The 16,030-nt window shown below is 37.7% G+C and overlaps 1 protein-coding gene across 1 annotated transcript; it reads right to left on the reverse strand.

Moving 5' to 3' along the window:
- Window positions 1–275: 275 nt before the first annotated feature.
- On the reverse strand, window positions 276–2,932 carry LOC145043364 (putative receptor protein kinase ZmPK1). Its single transcript, XM_078992001.1, has one exon. It carries the CDS (start codon window positions 2,867–2,869, stop codon window positions 455–457), a length of 2,415 nt encoding a protein of 804 aa, XP_078848127.1. The 5' UTR covers window positions 2,870–2,932; the 3' UTR covers window positions 276–454.
- Window positions 2,933–16,030: the final 13,098 nt, after the last annotated feature.

The raw sequence follows: 16,030 nt of genomic DNA on the forward strand, positions 1-16,030 counted from the left end.
GCTGACCTACATTTTGTTTTATTATGAATTATTAGTTCTGATGCCTTAAAATACTGGTTGAAATTTTGCACAAGATGTTTAATTATATTAAACTACGATACATCCTGTCCCATGGCCATGACCAATTAGATTCTCATCGATCTTATTCGTGCTAAGCAAATTAGGACATACAATTTGCGACAGCTAATTATATTGGGTGCGCACAACAATTATTGAAGATTAACAAGTAGTAACATAGTAGTCAGCTTTATAATACGATATATCTAAGATTTTGAGATTAATCCAGTTGTAATATGATTAAAAGTAGAAAACCTTCTCGTATCTGAACATTTTTAATTTACAACCATTTTTCTGTATAATGTGCACTTACATACGTACTAGTCGACATAGATCCTTGAATGAGAAAGTAATTTTATATCACATACAAATTAATAACACACAGCTCCAACTTCTTTTAATCATCTTCTTTAACATGTAGCAGCGAATCCACAACCTGGCTCATAGTTGGTCTTGCATCTTCATCTTCCTCTGAACACTGTAACGCTAGCATAATCAAAATTTCCATTCTACGCATGTTATATTCGCCATTGACATTAGGATCCACAACTTCTACAATCCAGTCATTCTTTCCACCAGCTGCTACTATCTTTTCCTTCACCCAGTTCGCAAGCTTTCTCTCAGATTGCCCACTTAGATCGCATCTTTGGCTACAACCTGTTATCATCTCCAACATCACAACACCATAGCTATACACATCAACTTTCGAGGTTATTGGACGATTGATAAACAACCATTCTGGAGCCATGTAACCTCTTGTCCCTCTTGCTTTCTTAAACTCTGAATTATTACACGTTCCATCTCTTTCCAATAGCTTCGACAATCCAAAATCCGCCACTTTGGGTTTGAAATCACTATCGAGCAATATATTATGAGGCTTAACATCGCAATGTAAAACCCACTCCAAGCATTCTTCATGTAGATAAGCTAAGCCTTTTGCAGAGCCTATTGCAATGTCAAACCTCTTACTCCAATCTAGTTTCTTGGAATGTAAATTTTGAGCCAATGATCCATTCTCCATGTACTCATAAACCAACAATCGGTGATTTTTCTCAGCACAATATCCCCACATCTCGATCAAATTCATGTGGTTTAGCTTCCCAAGGGTAGTTATCTCTGCTAGAAGTTCGGCTTCAGCTTGGTTGTTGCTAATTTGTTTAAGACGTTTGATTGCTGCGACTCGATCGTCTGACAATACTCCTTTGTACACAATTCCGCCACCTCCTTTCCCTATCTCGTTGCTGAAATTTTTAGTGGCTTTCTTCAATTCTTGATAGCTGAATCTCTTAAACCCTGTAGCAGCTTGGAGGTAACCTTGTGATTTGTTGTATGGATTTCGGGTTTTATAAAAGAAGTACATAATGCATATGATCTCCAGTGCACCGAATACATAAGTAAATATCCTCAGGGACTTGATGGAATCTTCATTTGTGTTCTTATCATAAGCTCTAGGAAGTTGGATTGTTGGTATCTCACTGCAGTTTAAGGTGAATCGCTGAACAACGTTGTTGTTAATTGAAGATAAGGGTAGAGTTTTTGGTAGCTTTAGATACATGGAACCATTAAAATTCACCGAAGAGAATCCATTCACCAGCTTAAACTTTGCGTAACAAAGAAAAATCCCTTTTGCGCTATCGTACTTGAACTGGAACCCTTTGCAATTGCAGATGTTTAAGCACTGTTGCTTACACCCATCTAGTGTTATATTCGGTATATATTTCGCATCATAGCCATAAAAATCGGTGTGAGGAAGTTCTAGGAACTTATCTTCGCCATTACCACATAATGTCGGCTCGAATTCTGGTTCACAACCATATGACCAATCTGTGTGATTGATCATTTTGTGATTTGGTAAACAGGAACACTTCCTACCATGTGTAGGATTGTTAGAACATGTACTATTTTCTCCACAACTTCCATGAATTCTGCAAGATTCAGACATAGCTTGCCATGTAACTTGCCAAACTCCTCTCATCTCATCCAGACTATAGGCACGGAAGTTGCCATCAACATCCATAGTCAACCTTCTCAATGGCTGAATTCCAGCATCCGATGTATTGAAGAAAAGACTATCACTTGAGATAAAACGACCATAGAAATCAAGGGTCGCAATCCTTCGGCTACCATAAGTAGACCTTCCAGATTCCCATGCACGTAGCTCAGGAGATGGCCAATAAACGCCTGCAACTTTAGGTCCATTATACACAAGTCTAATGACATTATCGTTGTCGAAAAAGAGCTTGTAGAACCCCGAAGAGTAATTCGTTAAACTTCTTGAAGAAACAAGTGGTGTATCTTTCGTAAGCTGTTGATCGGGAAGAAGGGTATCTGTTGGAGAGCCAAAGCTTTGCCAAATAATTTGATTATCGTGATTTTGAAGATAAAGATTTCCTGAATTATTCATTTTCAACTGAGCTGATTCTGTTGAATCTCTTATAGTTGTGGTCCATATTGGCAACGGTTGATCTGCATCGATTAGAACTAGATTTCCAGTTTTTAGGAGGGAAAGCTTTGAGCGTTTTCCATTAACTGGTACATCTCGATTAGCCATCCAAACAATGGTATGACTTCCATCTGCGAGTGGTTTAGTAAACCATACTGAAAAACAATAAGCATTCTCTCCAACACTGTAAAATCCGGCTGTATAAAGGCCGTTAGGTGAGATCAAAATGTCATTTTTGTTCTCGACTGAGAGAGATGAACCAGGGTTTAATATCAGTGGTGGTGATGGAGGAATTGGAGAGGGAGATATCAATGGTGTATGGGTTAGTAACACAAAAGCAAGCACTTGGAAAGGAAAAGCCGAAGCCATTGAGGGCGAGCATGAATTCAGGCGTCGATGGTCTTATAATAAATTAATCGGTATTCACATAAAGTCTACGGTCCACGGTACTGCGAAAGATGAATTTAATTATTATACTTTTGAAAATGATCATTTCAGATGTTATTTTTTTAAGATTTTTTAATTTTCTCTTTGCTTTTTTTTTTTTTTTTTTTTTTTATAGCGGTGGCCGAGGTTGTAGCTCTTTAACAGGTCAACTATTTTTAATAGGATTCCAAAGCAAAATTTTCCATGAGTGGCCACAAACCTCCCCTGTCTCACAATGGTTATAAATCAACACCCCTTTCCCATGGACTACGCTTTATTTAATTTATTTTATTTTATTTTATTTTTTAAAATTTATAGTGTAGATACGTTAATTCTATTAATTTTGAAAATAAATATTCTAACTATTTATTTCTTAATAAAGGTTTTTATATGGCATTTCAACAACTACCATTAAGCATTGCTTTTTTTTAATATAAATTTATATTTAACTATATATACATATATTTTCCTAAATATAGTTAAGAAAATACTAAATATTTTATCTATTTATAATATTTTATATACGTATTTGATTTAATAAAGAAGGGTTATGTCAACAATTGTAACCTATTTTATTTAATAAATAATAATTATGTTAGTATTATATGTTTCATGATTATTATAGTATAATAAAAGGGAAAATGACTTATTAAGGTAACTAACTATTTCAGTTGTCCATATATAGGTAATGTTTTTTTTTTTTGTACACATTAAGGTAACTAACTTGTTTTGTTTGTTCACATTTAGGTAATATGACTGACTATCACTTGTTTTTGCTTATGTGGCATCTAACTGGCATATGACTTGAATACGTTGCACCTACGTGGCATTGTGCATATATGAGAACATGACTTATTAAGGTAACTAACTATTTCAGTTGTCCATATATAGGTAATGTTCTTTTTTTTTTGTACATATTAAGGTAACTAACTTGTTCTGTTTGTTCACATTTAGGTAATATGACCGACTATCACCTGGTTTTGCTTATGTAGCATCCACCTGGCATATGACTTTAATATGTGGCATCTACCTGACATATGACTTGTTTTTATTTTCTTTTTCCTTATCTTATTCTTCAAAACGACAAGATGAATTTCAAGTTGATCATGCATGTGATTGCGGCTTACCATCTCGTGTTAAATTTTCAAGAACTCCTGACCACGCTGGAAGAAAATTTAGAGTTTGTCAAAACTCGATGGTAAATCAATATGGTTGAATATGTTGCAGAAGTTCTTGAAATCTTCACACGAGATGGTAAACCGCAATCACATGGATGATCAGCTTGAAATTCATCTTGTCATTTTAAAGCATAAGATGAGGAAGAAGAAGCCATCGTCAATCGATCTAGGGTTTAGAATTAGGGGTGTAATCGTACGACACAGTTATAGTGTAATCGAATGAACACAATATATGCACAATGCCACGTAGATGCAACGTATTCAAGTCATATGCCATGTGGATGCCACATAAGCAAAAACAAGTGATAGCCGATCATATTACCTAAATGTGAACAAACAAAACAAGTTAGTTACCTTAATGTGTACAAAAAAAAAACGAACATTACCTATATATGGATAACTAAAATAGTTAGTTACCATAATAAGTCATTTTCTCATATATGCACCATGCCATGTAGGTGCAACGTATTCAAGTCAAATGTCAGGTGGATGCCACATAAGCAAAAACAGGTGATAGCCGGTCATATTACCTAAATGTAAACAAACAAAACAAGTTAGTTACCTTAACATGGACAAAAAAAAGAACGTTGCCCATATATGAACAACTGAAATAGTTAGTTACCTTAATAAGTCATTTTCCCTATAATAAAATAGAAAAATCAATCGAATCGTCCGTATATCATAAAAATAAGTGCGTCAAAACATATATATATATATATATATATATATATATATATATATATATATATATATATATATATATATATATATAGAAACTACACGAGTTTCAATCCTAAAAATATAAATTTAATAGAAATCCAACTTCGTATGAATTAGATATGATTTTTACAAGATAAAAAATTAGTTGCACACAACGAATGTATGACGTAAAATGCTACCAGGAAAATGGTTAACTTTTAGCTAATGTGAATAAAAAGAAAATCGTAATACTCAAATAGGAATTTTCAGAAAAAAAAATGCCAAAAACAGCGTCTGTAAGAGAGTGTTATGATTTTTGGCAAAATCATATACTTTTATAAAAATATGAGCAAAAATATAAATTCAAAATTATTCGGCGGAGTCTAAACGAAAGTTGTAAATCTCGTCAATAGCTACGCGTGGATATAAAGAACGTCAAAAACAGAGTGCGTATGAATTATAATTTTTAATAGCACATTTACATATTAAATAAATTGTAAATTATATATATATATATATATATATATATATATATATGTATATATATATATATATATATATATATATATATATATATATATATATATATATATATATATATATATATATATATCATTAGAAAGGTATCGAGGATGCGGTCGTTATAAGACTAGTGTTGACTACTTTCGATATTAGTTTAGTTCAAATATCATTAAATCTATTTTAAATACAATTAAAAATGGGCGTTTCATCATTTTTTAAAATTCAATTACTATAAATAAGAGCCTCTAGGCTCTCATATTTTTGCACCATGATCTTGATTCAAAAGTTTTTCTCTTCTTATCCCCTAAGCATTTTGGTCCTTCGTGATTCGTCTTCTCTTTCTGTAGTTTTAGTATAACAAGGTGAGCGCAGAAGCGCTGCAAGAATCTTTCTTAAAAGGATTCAGCGACGAAGTTCTGCCCCTACAGAGCCCGATTCTTAGTAAAAACCCCATTCTAAGTAAGTTATGGTTAGCCTAGTTTAAATATAGTTTATATTTAAAATTAGTATTATTATTACGAACTTATAGTAAATATTTGGACTATTATTATAACTTATATAAGTCTCGTTATAATATATTTTTAACTACCCGTGGTTCGGGGAATCTGGTTTTAAGGGCCGCATAGGGTTGTTGGACTTTAGAAGTACTATATGCCAAAATGGTCCTGCCATCCGGTGTTTTATGTCTGACCCTTATCTGTACATAGTTGTTGGAAAATATTGTTTACACACTTATAATAGAATAATAATGGTAAGACTAATAATTAGTCACAGTAAATATTAAGAAGTGAAGCGTTGGTGAGTTTGGAATCATCACTTTAACAATTGAGTGCATAGTTACTTTCATCTTACACATATATATGAAGTATTTAATATAAATTACGTGTTATGCGTGCATATTATTTGTGTTCTTGATATCTATGCTAGATGAACAAAAATATACATTTTTAATTGTTAAATTGTATATGTATTGTATATATATATATATATATATATATATATATATATATATATATATATATATCAATAAATATGATGGGTAAAAGATAGATAGATTAAACATGAGATGAATGATGAGTGATGAAAGATGAGATGAATGATGATCAATGATATATGAGCGGTAAAAGATAGTGAGAAGCGATGACCGAAGCGATGGCCTCGTCATCTAGCAGAGTATAAATGACAACCACAAACTATTCTAGACAGTCCACTAGAACACAACAGGCTTGTAACCTGTAGGTGGTGTGAATGATGTGTTCACCCTGTGTACTATAAAAACCCATTGAGATGTATTGCGGGTGGAATCCCTAAAATAATGTTGTCAATAAATGAGATAAACCCTTGCAACTATGGACTTAGAGCCTGTTAGATGAACTTTGTCAACTATGGATTTAGTACCTGTTATATAAACCATGGCAATGATGGACTTCCTGCCTATTCCATGGGACAATCCTTAAGAATAAATAATGAGAAATAGATGATTCATAGGGAAGATACTTAAGAATAAAGAAGATGATAGGGATGGGTAATTGGGTTTATTGTTTCATGATTAGACATAATAACTTTATTATTGTGGGTTGAAAACCGTATGTAGTCACCAGGTTTCCCAAATTGACCTACTCAGTATATTTGTATCACAGATGTCGATACGAAGCTACATTACACCGAGAGATTAAAGGAAAGAAACCGAAGCAGAGTTGGAAGCCCAAATAGAAACAAGAATTAGCAGCCTCAACCCCGAGTGATTGAGCAAGTACCAGTAGTAGCTGCTGCAACTGAGCCAATCATGATGACAGGAGTGTAAGTAATGATCCAGATGATGTTTGATCATCAAATGGAGGAAAGCAGGCGGTTATTTCAACAGAATCGGGATGGACCTACGATGCCTGTTGAACAGGCCGATCAAAATGATGGACAGTTGGGAGAAGGGAACTATAATAGGACAATTGGTCAAGCTGAACTGCCAATGGTTAGAAAAAATAACCAAGATGGAGGAAATGATGGATGTGGATGCAAATACAAGGATTTCATTGCATTCAAACCAACGTGTCTTTCTGGAATCCAAATAATGGTGGAAGTTATGGACTAGATCTCTAAAATGGAGACCATATTTGAGAGTTGCGATTGTAACAATAGACAAAAGACCACTCTCGCGGGTCCCCTGTTAATGTCTAGAGTACTGAGCTAGTGGAAGATACTAGTTGATATGATGCCCAAGGGTGAAGCAATAAAGATGTCTTGGGAAGATTTCCTAGTGCAACTAAAAATACAATACTGCTTTGAGAAGGATCTTCTGGAGATTAACAATGAGTTACAGAACCTGAAGAAGGGAAGGATGAGTGTCACTGAGTATGCTGCAATTTTTATGAAGAAGATGAACCTTGTTCCTTACCTAGTTCCAACTGAACTCTCCAAGGTCAACAAGTTTGTCAATGTATTACCAGCTTACTTTGGTCCGTTGGATAAACAAACAACCACTTTGAAAGCCGCCATTTGGGCAGCCAAGAATGTTGAGACCCAGATAAGGGAAAAGGGTCTGGAGAAAGTTGAATTTGGAGAGCAGAGGAAGTTTGAAAGATCTTCAAAGTCCAACAAGGAGAGAAAATTCAAAAAGTTTGGAGGAGGAGGAGGAGTTGAAGTAACATAGTGCGATAAGTGCAAGAAGAAACACTTAGAAAAATGTGCGAAGAGGTGACATGTTTCAAGTATGGAAAGTCTGGGCATTAGGCCACTGAGTGCACATTCAACAAGAAAGTATGTTTAAGATGTAATAAAGAAGGGCATATTTCTAGAGACTTCCCAAAGAAAAATGAAGCAGCAAGGCCAAATGTACCGCCAAAGCCAAGGGCATTCCACATGATCCTTGACGAAGCAGGCAGCAACGCTGGGAATTAGAAGTGAGGACTTTATATTCCAAGATCAAGATATGAAGTAGCCATACAGATAGTATTCGGTGGTGTAGCCTATTAGAGGCATAATATAGGTTAAACTTAAACATCTGTTGAATCGCTTCAAGGAGTCATATAAACCTTGGTTTTTTTATCTGTTGTTGTTGGGCTTTGAAGATTGCGTCTTTTGGGCTCATCTGTTTATGCTTTTATTTATATTCCGGTTTGGGCCTGTCCAACCGAGAGTCTTTTATGCTTTGTATATAAGCTAATGCTTGCATGCATATTTGGTTAAGGTTTTAGAGATCTGAGTATACGATTTTTCAAGACGACAAAAGGTTTCTTTGATCGTTCTTGTAACCTTCCAATCCTCTACAGTTGATGTTCTTAATCGAGCTCTTCTGAGGATTTTGTTTCAATCATTCGACACGTTTGATTCAATCTTGTTCTGTTCTTTTATTGTGTTCATATCGTCATTATTTACATACTTGTTCAAGATCTAATCGATCTTCATAGATTAAAAGAAAGTTTAATCTCATCAATTGGTATCAGAGCAGGAGGCTGTGTAATTGATACACATCTTTTCTGTGAAAAAGATTCCCATTAGAGTTTTTCCGCAATCATTAATATTTATTGAGCCGTCATCTCTTTATTGACGTATCTCGTTATTTATTACTTTGCCCTAATCTGCTTTATTACAAGTCTGATCTTTGAACAGGTTTTTTCGATCATAATGGACGCGACACAATCAAACGTTATTAATATTTCCAACAGCATTGGTTCGACGACAAAGATTCCGATCTTATACACCCACGACTATGAAGTATGGGCACATCATTTCGAAGACTATGTTATTGGATCTGAGGAAAATGGGTATTTGATTTGGGAAGCCATCACCAACGGACCGTTTTCTCATTCTACAACGTCCAGAATCATCAAGACTCAAAAAGAATACAATGATCTGTTAAAGGACGTGAAAGATATTGCTCAAGATGAAAAGGATAAGTTCCAATGCAATATCAAGGCATTAAGATTGATCCGGTTCGCCCTTCAGTCCGATACATTCAGATTAGTTAGTTCATGCACAACAACAAAGGATGTTTGGGATAGACTTCGTGAACTGTATTCTACAGACGAAGATCTTGAACATTCTATTCAAACTCTGCTTCTATCTGAGTTTGGAGAATTCAGACAAGGGGCTGAAGAATCTGTGACCCAGACGTTCGATCGCTTCAATCATCTTCTCAGCAAGATGATCAAACATGATATCGAAAGGAAGCTCATCGAACAGAAGGTTACATTCCTGAATGGTCTGAGATCTGAATGGAGAGCAGTCGTTTCTACGATTAAAGCCCATGAGCAATTTAAATCATACTCTTTGGCGAAACTGGTGGGAATTCTCAAGTCTCAAGAGAAAAACGTGGTGCAAGAAAAGAACGTCGTTTCCGGTCTTGGTTCGTTGGCCCTCTTATCAAAAAGTAAAGCTGTTATGGAGGATGAAGACCTCAGCCTGGAAGAATATGATCTCACATCAGAAGATTATGCCTTGATGGTATCCAATCCCAAAAAGTTCATAAAGAAGAGATTCCCCAGCAACAAAAACCGAAACTGGCAGGGGAGTTACAGCTCTGAAAAGGTGGTTAATGAACCGAGAGCTGAGGAGCACAAGAAGGAACCGAAGGTTGACGGCGACTCTGGAGTGAGTTGTTTCTACTGTGGTGGGAAAAATCATTATGCTAAGGACTGTGTCCTCAAGAAAATGGCTGAAAAAGATGATGGGAACGACGAGGAAGCTGTGTTGCAGAAAAGATTGGATGAGTTGAGAAAGAAGAAGTCTGCTGCTAACCTGCCTATTAATGCTCTTATTGTGCAGGGTTCTGTTCTAGGTGATGAGTTCGGTAGCACGGAAGTTTGGTCCACCGACTCAGAAGACGAGGAAGTGAGGCAGCCTACTCATGGAAAGGCGTTCGTGTCTAGGAAAGACAGCAGTGGTGGAAAATGCCTCATGGTTTCTGACGTATCTCAAATGAGGGGATACAACACCGATGGAGGCTGTGATGGACAAAAAGTGAAGGAGGACATGTGCTTTACAGCCAAACCGCTCAGCCAGCAGTTCAATGAGCTTGATGAACTGATAAAGAAGGTACAATCTGTTTTTATTTCATGCAAAGTACCATCATCCTCTTATGAGAAAGAACTAAAAAATGTTAATACAAGAATATCTCATCTAGATAGTAGCTTAACTCAAACTCGGGTAACAAATTCTAACCTAACTGATCAATTGAGCAGGGCAGCATCGAAAAGTGAGGAGCGGAGAATGTGGATAGAGTTAAAGGAGTCAGAATTAGTGAAAGTTAAAGATGAAAACATTTATTTGCAAAGAGACAATTTGAAATTGTTAAAACAACGAAATGTTTTTTGTCTAATTGCTAAACGTTTGTACTCTAATATTACTCAGCTTCACTTAGATTGTGAAATAGGCCAAAGGATTCACCGCATGATTTTGCCCTTCCTAGAGTTTAAGGAAGATGAAATCGATGCTGAAGCTTATAATTGTGAGAGTGTGATATCGTCTGGTGATATCAATCCCACCTACATGTATGGACTGGACAAAATTGAATCCTTCATTAAATCCAAAGACCACAAAGACATGCTTAAAAATCTTTTGGATGAAAATGACAAACTTAAACTAAGAACCGAAACCATGCAAAAGTTTGACGCTTTAAACGTCAACGTAAGCTCAGAAAACAAAATTGATGTTGAAAAGGCATCTGAGCTTAATGAGGACGATAACATGAGCGAAATTTCTGTAGAGGACACGGTTGACTGCTCAGAATTTGTTAAAACCGAACCTGAAAATCACAAGAATCTAATTTCTGAAAATTCAGTAGAGTTCGCTCGGTTGTCCCATCAAAAGTCCCCAAAATTAGTCGAGAAAGCTGTGGTGTATCAAAAGGTCAGGACCACTCCAAATCAAGTTTACAAGGTGACAGGAGTAACTGAACATCAAACAGCTGAGCTTGCAGCCATTGTAAACGAAGACAATGCCGATGGCTGTGATGAGTACTTCTGGGAAGCTCCAATTGATAATGCAGACGAAACCATTGGACTATCTAAATGAACTTCCTGGAAGAGGAAAGGAAGATACATACCGGAGCCCTTGAATAAACCGAACAACTTCAATGAGCCGAGCACCAGTGGTACAAAAGATATTCCTCAGAAGCAGGATCATTCGGCAAAAGTAAAAGTTCTCTCTGCTTCCTCAGCTCAAAGTAAAACTCCTACAGTTAAAAAGGTACTTGCCAGGGAGACAATGAATACGAAAGCAAATGTTCATCATCAACCTTCTCAGATGAGAAACATGAAGAGCGAAAGAAATAACAGATACCGGAAGAACCTTTCAGAAAGGAAACAATTCTGGCATTCCCAGAATGCATATTTCACTCATCAAAACAAGAATCTGAAATGTGAAAACAATCCAGGAGGAAAGAGTGAATGTCACCAAAACCGAAAGCCAAGGTTCGGTTCACAAGATGAAATTAACCGAAACCAGAGGCTCGGTTCTGACAAGGATTTCAACCAGAACCAAAGGTTCGGTTCCAAAGGCAGCTCCAACCGAACGCAAAGGTTCGGTTCTGAAGACAAAAGAGAACAAAACTCTAAGGTCGGTCCCTCCAATGATCAAAAACAGAAGGGTCACCTAGAGTCTCCTTCCAAGACTTCTTCTCTCTCTAACTCTTCTCATTCTTCTAATTCCTCCTCATCTTCTATTTTATCACAATCTCGTTCTAAATCTGCTTCTTCTTATTCTCAAAAATCTCAAAAATCTCATTCATCAACTGAGCAAAAGTGGAAGCAGAAGGTCAATAAATCCACACCAGAGACCGAATCTAACTCACCTAATCTTAACAAAATCAAGGTTTATACCATTAAAAGGAAAGATGAAGGCACTCTTATAAAAAGAACTTATCTTGTTGATGTCTCTCTTATTGTTCCCGTTCCCATGCAAAGCTCACGTGGACCCAAGAAATTTTGGGTTCCTAAATCTGTCTAATTTTCGCAGGTTATAAGTGACGAGCAGTTCGACGAAGAATGGTACATCGATAGTGGCTGCTCACGTCACATGACAGGGAGGAAAGAGGAGCTTAGGGAATACAGATCTGTTGCAAATGGTGGCAACGTCAAGTTTGGAAACAATTCATTCGGCACTATAAAGGGATACGGGATGATAACCAATGGGGACTTCTCTATAAGGAAGGTGGCTTATGTGGAAGGACTCCAACACAACCTCATTAGTGTATCTCAGCTTGTTGGAGGTACAGGACTCAAAGTCTCATTTGATGATGAAGGTTCCGAAATCATAGAGAAAAAGTCAAATAAAGTGATTCTCAAGTCGGAGCGAAAGGGTGAAATGTTTCCCTTAAACATCAAACCCATCAAAGGAAACCCAACTATATGCTTGTTGTCAAAAGCTCAATCCAACGAAAGCTGGTTGTGGCACCGAAGATTATCTCATCTTAATTTTAAAGATATCAACCGTCTTGTTACTGAAGGTCATGTAAGGGGTCTTCCATTGCTCAAGTTCGACAGGGATCATCTATGTGCTGCATGCGAAATGGGAAAGCAAAGTCGTCAAAGTCATCCATCGATAATCAACACAAAAATTGTTGAACCACTCGAATTAATTCACATTGATTTGTGTGGTCCTTCATCTATCGAAAGCATCGGTGGTAGCAAGTATATTCTTGTTATCATTGATGACTTTTCACGATTTACATGGGTGTTCTTTCTAAAGCTCAAATCTGAAGCGACTCAAAAGCTGAAAGTGTTTATCAAGCAAATTGAAGTACAACTCAAGAAGGTAGTTCGTAACATCAGAAGCGACAATGGTCTCGAATTCAAGAACAGGGAGTTTGAAGAGTTTCTTGCAGAAAAGGGAATCAGTCATAATTTCTCAGCTCCCTACACACCACAACAGAACGGAATAGTCGAAAGACGAAACCGATCCTTGTGTGAAGCTGCCCGAACTATGCTAAGTTTCGCTTCTTTACCTCTTTGTTTTTGGGCTGATGCTATTTCTGCTGCTTGTTTTACATAGAACAGGTCATATCTCAACAAAAGATTCGCGCTCACTCCATATGAGATACTGAACAACAGGAAGCCAAATGTGAAATTTTTCCATGTCTTCGGCTCAAGGTGTTTCATCTTCAACTCTATAGAATACCGCAACAAGTTTGATGTCAAGGCCGACGAGGGAATATTTCTGGGTTACTCGCTCACATCCAAGGCATACAGGGTCCTGAACAAGCGTTCGAGAAAGATTGAAGAGACGTATTATGTGACCTTTGACGACAACTATGTCAAGAAGCTGCAGGCTAAAGAAGATATCACCGGGGAAATCTTTCCTCTCAATGGCCAAGTTACAGTCTCGGTCGCTAACTTATTCGAGACATTCATGGACCTCTTTGACGAACCGGAGAATGCTTCACTCTCTGAAGCAGGTGCAGCCGACAACAAGGTTGATCACATGAAGCAGATTGTTGAAGAAGCTGCAAGAAGGATGCATGAAGATTCATCAACCTCTAATGACTCTCCTTTTTCAAATGCCCAAGTCGAGGGGGAGCCAAATGCTCAAGTCGAGGGGGAGCCAAGTGCTCAAGCTGAGGGGGAGCCAAATGCTCAAGTCGAAGGGGAGCCAAGTGCTCAAGTCCAGGGGGAGCAAAATCCCACAACTTCAACCGAAGAGGCCTCAACACCAGGAAGCTCAGGACCACTAGAATCACATGAACCTCAGGTCTTTCAAAGTGCATCAATTGAGGTGGAACATAATGATGTGACACTCGGTTATGACAGCCAATCTGAGCTAGACGAAATAACTAATGCTGAACTAGACCCAACATTTGATCCAAATTACCCTCCTCTTATCAAATGGACCAGAGATCATCCCGTCTCTCACGTAGTTGGGGATGTATCTGAAAAGGTTCTGACCCGATCACAACTGAAGGCAAAACAGACTTCCTTATTTTCAAAGGTTGAGTTTTGCATGTTCAACTCATTCGTATCAAAAGTTGAACCAAAGACAGTTAACACTGCTCTCGATCACTCTGATTGGGTTCAAGCAATGCAAGACGAGCTGAATGAGTTTGAAAGGAACAAAGTATGGCGCCTAATTCCAACTCCTCCAGATGCTTCGGTTGTCGGTCTCAAATGGGTTTTTAGGAACAAAATGGACAAGGAAGGTAATGTTATACGGAACAAGGCTCGTCTGGTTGTAAAGGGATATTGTCAGGAGGAAGGGATAGATTATGAAGAGATTTTCGCTCCAGTAGCTCGGCTAGAATCTGTTAGAATATTTCTGGCTTATGCTGCCCACAAGAACTTTGAGGTTTTCCAAATGGACGTCAAATGTGCATTTCTCAATGGAGAACTTGAAGAAACGGTGTACGTTGAGCAACCTACTGGGTTTGTGAACGAAAAGCATCCAAATCATTGCTATATTTTGGATAAAGCTGTGTACGGTCTTAAACAAGCTCCGAGAGCCTGGTATGAAACGCTTACAAAATTTTTAAAGATGTCTAAATTCAAACAAGGTTCGGTTGACCCAACCTTCTTTCGTAAAAAGGAAGGTAACCACCTTATGATAGTTCAAATTTACGTCGATGACATCATCTTTGGCTCCACGAATCCCAGCTTAACAGCTGAATTCAGAAAGCTGATGGAGACTAAGTTTGAAATGAGCTCAATGGGTCCAATTAACTTTTTCCTTGGTTTAAACATAAGACAGGGACCCGAAGGCATCTTTATTAATCAGGAAGCTTACACGAAGACTCTCCTCGCAAAGTTTGGTATGATGGGAGACTCAAAAGTTAAAGTCCCAATGGCATTCGGCACTAAGCTTACCCCATCTCTAGACAAACCAGCTGTTGATATCACGCTCTATCGTCAAATGATTGGATCGTTAATGTATCTAACTGCTAGCAGGCCTGATATCATGTTTTCTGTGTGTTATTGTGCTCGATTTCAGGCAAACCCACGTGAACCTCACATGCTTGCAGTGAAGAACATCTTACGATATCTCAAGCGAACCACCTCCTTAGGTCTGTGGTATCCATCCAACTCAGGCTTCTTTGTTCAAGCCTATTCTGATGCTGACCTTGGAGGATGTGGACTCGACCGTAAAAGCACAACTGGTGGATGTCAATTTCTTGACGGGAAGTTAGTCAGCTGGTAATCCAAGAAACAGACATGCGTGTCGCTGTCTACTGCCGAAGCAGAATATATTGCAGCTGCATCCTGCACATCACAAGTAATTTGGATCCAAAGCCAACTTCGAGACTACCGACTCAATATGAAGAAGATCCCACTATATTGTGACTCTGAAAGTGCAATTAGGATCTGTCATAACCCAGTGCAGCACTCCAAAACCAAACACATAACACTGAGGTATCACTTCATCAAAGATCACGTGGAGGATGGAAACATCGAAGTTCACTTTGTAAGAACCACTGATCAACTGGCTGACGTCTTTACAAAAGCTCTTCCTGAAGCATCATTCAATCAGATATTGCAAGGCTTAGGTATGATGATTGCAGAATCGGTCCCAAATCCTCAAGTCTCTAGTTAAGATTCAGGAACCGAAGCTAACAGATCGCTCTGTTGCTCTCTGCTCTGGTAAAATAAAAGAACCGAACCAACCAGACCGCTCGGTCACTCTCTGCTCTGGTCAAATAAAAGAACCGAACCAACCAGACCGCTCGGTCACTCTCTTCTCTGGTCAAATAAAAGAACCGAACCAACCAGACCGCTCGGTCACTCTC

Source organism: Lactuca saligna, chromosome 4 (genome assembly GCF_052625555.1).
Source record: "Lactuca saligna cultivar CGN05327 chromosome 4, ASM5262555v1, whole genome shotgun sequence".
Lineage (NCBI taxonomy): Eukaryota > Viridiplantae > Streptophyta > Magnoliopsida > Asterales > Asteraceae > Lactuca > Lactuca saligna.

Excerpts from the sequence above, each read along its gene's own strand:
- LOC145043364 (XM_078992001.1), bottom strand. The coding sequence starts at position 2,869 with ATGGCTTCGGCTTTTCCTTTCCAAGTGCTTGCTTTTGTGTTACTAACC.